The sequence below is a fragment of the Apium graveolens genome, chromosome 5 (assembly GCF_009905375.1).
Source record: "Apium graveolens cultivar Ventura chromosome 5, ASM990537v1, whole genome shotgun sequence".
In the NCBI taxonomy this organism is placed as follows: Eukaryota; Viridiplantae; Streptophyta; class Magnoliopsida; order Apiales; family Apiaceae; genus Apium; species Apium graveolens.
In genome coordinates, this window is record NC_133651.1 from 54,877,905 (window position 1) to 54,879,872 (window position 1,968).

At 44.0% G+C, this 1,968-nt stretch overlaps 1 protein-coding gene across 1 annotated transcript; it reads left to right on the top strand.

The window, feature by feature from the left end:
* The first annotated feature begins 558 nt into the window (after window positions 1–558).
* LOC141660080 (uncharacterized) lies at window positions 559–1,626 on the top strand. The gene has a single exon (XM_074467041.1). It carries the CDS (start codon window positions 559–561, stop codon window positions 1,624–1,626), a length of 1,068 nt encoding a protein of 355 aa, XP_074323142.1.
* The last annotated feature ends 342 nt before the right edge of the window (window positions 1,627–1,968 follow it).

The window sequence follows — 1,968 nt, forward strand, 5'->3', positions numbered from 1 at the left end:
TAGCTCTAATAGATTGTCTCACCGAAAGTCTTTCAAGCTAAAAAGGATTGTCATTCCAGTTCTTTTTCTCTCGGTTGGATTGTTAAATAGAAGAAGAAGCAGCAATTCAAAATATCAATCAATCAATCAAACAGAACACAACATACAGAAGAACAAAAGAGAAAAAGAAGCAGAAAAATATTACATCTATTCTGCAACTTAAAGATCATTTTTCTAGATTGTAAAGTTAAATCCAATCAACTAGAAATACTTATCTTGTTCTTGTGTATCTATCTAGCGGATTAAAATCCCTAGAACTTAATCTCAAATCGCTTTTAGCATTTGATCTTTTAATTACAAAAATAGAAAAAGTTCATGTCGAATTTATTCTAAATTTGTAATAATTGATTTGAGATTAATCCCTTGTAACCGATACCGTAGTTGTAACACCTTTCAAGTTTAATAAAAGTTTTATTTAACTTGAATTTTGTTTCACAATTTTATTCCGCATTTTATTCGACGAAACGGTATTGTTTGCATTCAACCCCCCCTTCTACAAACAAATTGGGACCTAACACAATGGCATCAAATTTTATCAAAGAAAATGACTTCCTCACCTCAATGAAGATGAATAGGAGGATCCGGGATGATGATGTGTCCCCGGAACACCGCCGCACCTACGGTAAAGAAAAGAGACACAGGACCGACAGACAAACCAATTATGTGCAGCAATCCAGGGGGACCCCACCCCGGGATGACTACTCCAGACCCCAGAAGAATGATAGGAAGCCCAAGCCTAAGAAGGAACCAAAACCGGAGCCAGAATGGACTCCACTCAATCGGCCCCGGGCTGATATCTTGAGAGAAGTCAAGGGAAAGCCCTTTTATTACCCCCCGAAGCCGCTGTTGGCACCACCCGGGAACAGGGCCCGAGACAAGCATTGCGGGTACCATGAAGATCATGGCCACACCACGGAGAACTGCTTCTCTTTTAAAATGTTCATTGAAGATCAGATCAAAAAGGGCAACATGAACCAGTACTTACAAAGAAGACTTGATGACAGAGATAAGCCCTCTGGTGGCGGGAAACATGTGGTCAACATGATTTTCGGAGGAACCTCCTCCCCACCCCGGAGTCCGGATGAGGGCAATGATGTCCTGATGATCCAGCCTACTGAAGATGAGCGCATATATTTCTCCAGTACAGAATATGAAGGCCTGGATCCCGAGCACAACCAAGCCCTGGTCGTGACCCTCGACATCGCCAAAAATGAGGTACAAAGAATTTTGGTTGATAATGGTTCCACAGCTAACATTGTTTTCGAGCATACCCTTAACAGGATGAAGTTGGGACACCTCCGCATGGATCCATGTCTCGAAGACGCTCTCTACGGATTCGGGAATAATATGATCCTGATCCGTGGGGTAATATACCTCCCCATGGTCTTTGGTACCACACCCCGGCAGGTATCTCATATCATGAAGTTCTACGTGATAAATGCTGCATCCTCTTATAACATGATCCTGGGAAGACCTACCATCACCAAGCTTCGGGCCATCCCGTCTACAATTCACCTAAAGCTGAAGTTTCCCACCCCGGGAGGCATTGGAGAACTTAGGGGGGACCGGGGCACTTCGGGAAAATGATATGGACAGGCGCTGGTCATGGCTGAAACTGATCCAGAAAACAGAAAGAAGGCAATGGCCTTACCCAAAGGCCAAAGCCGCAAGAAACATCGCGAACATTTCAGCAAAAGGCTAAAGCTGAACGTCAACATGATAGAGGACTCGGGATACATCGTAACCAACACCGACGCCCGGATACAGAAATTTGTGGAAGTAAGAGAGAAAACCAAGGTAGAACCTGCCGCCCAGACGGTGGAGATATAATTGGACCCCGGGAACCTCATCCGGAAGTTGAAAATTGGAAAAGGCCTAGAGACATCCTTCCAGGAAGAGCTCATCTCGCTGTTAAAAGAATATGCGGAT

Excerpts from the sequence above, each read along its gene's own strand:
- LOC141660080 (XM_074467041.1), top strand. The coding sequence starts at position 559 with ATGGCATCAAATTTTATCAAAGAAAATGACTTCCTCACCTCAATGAAG.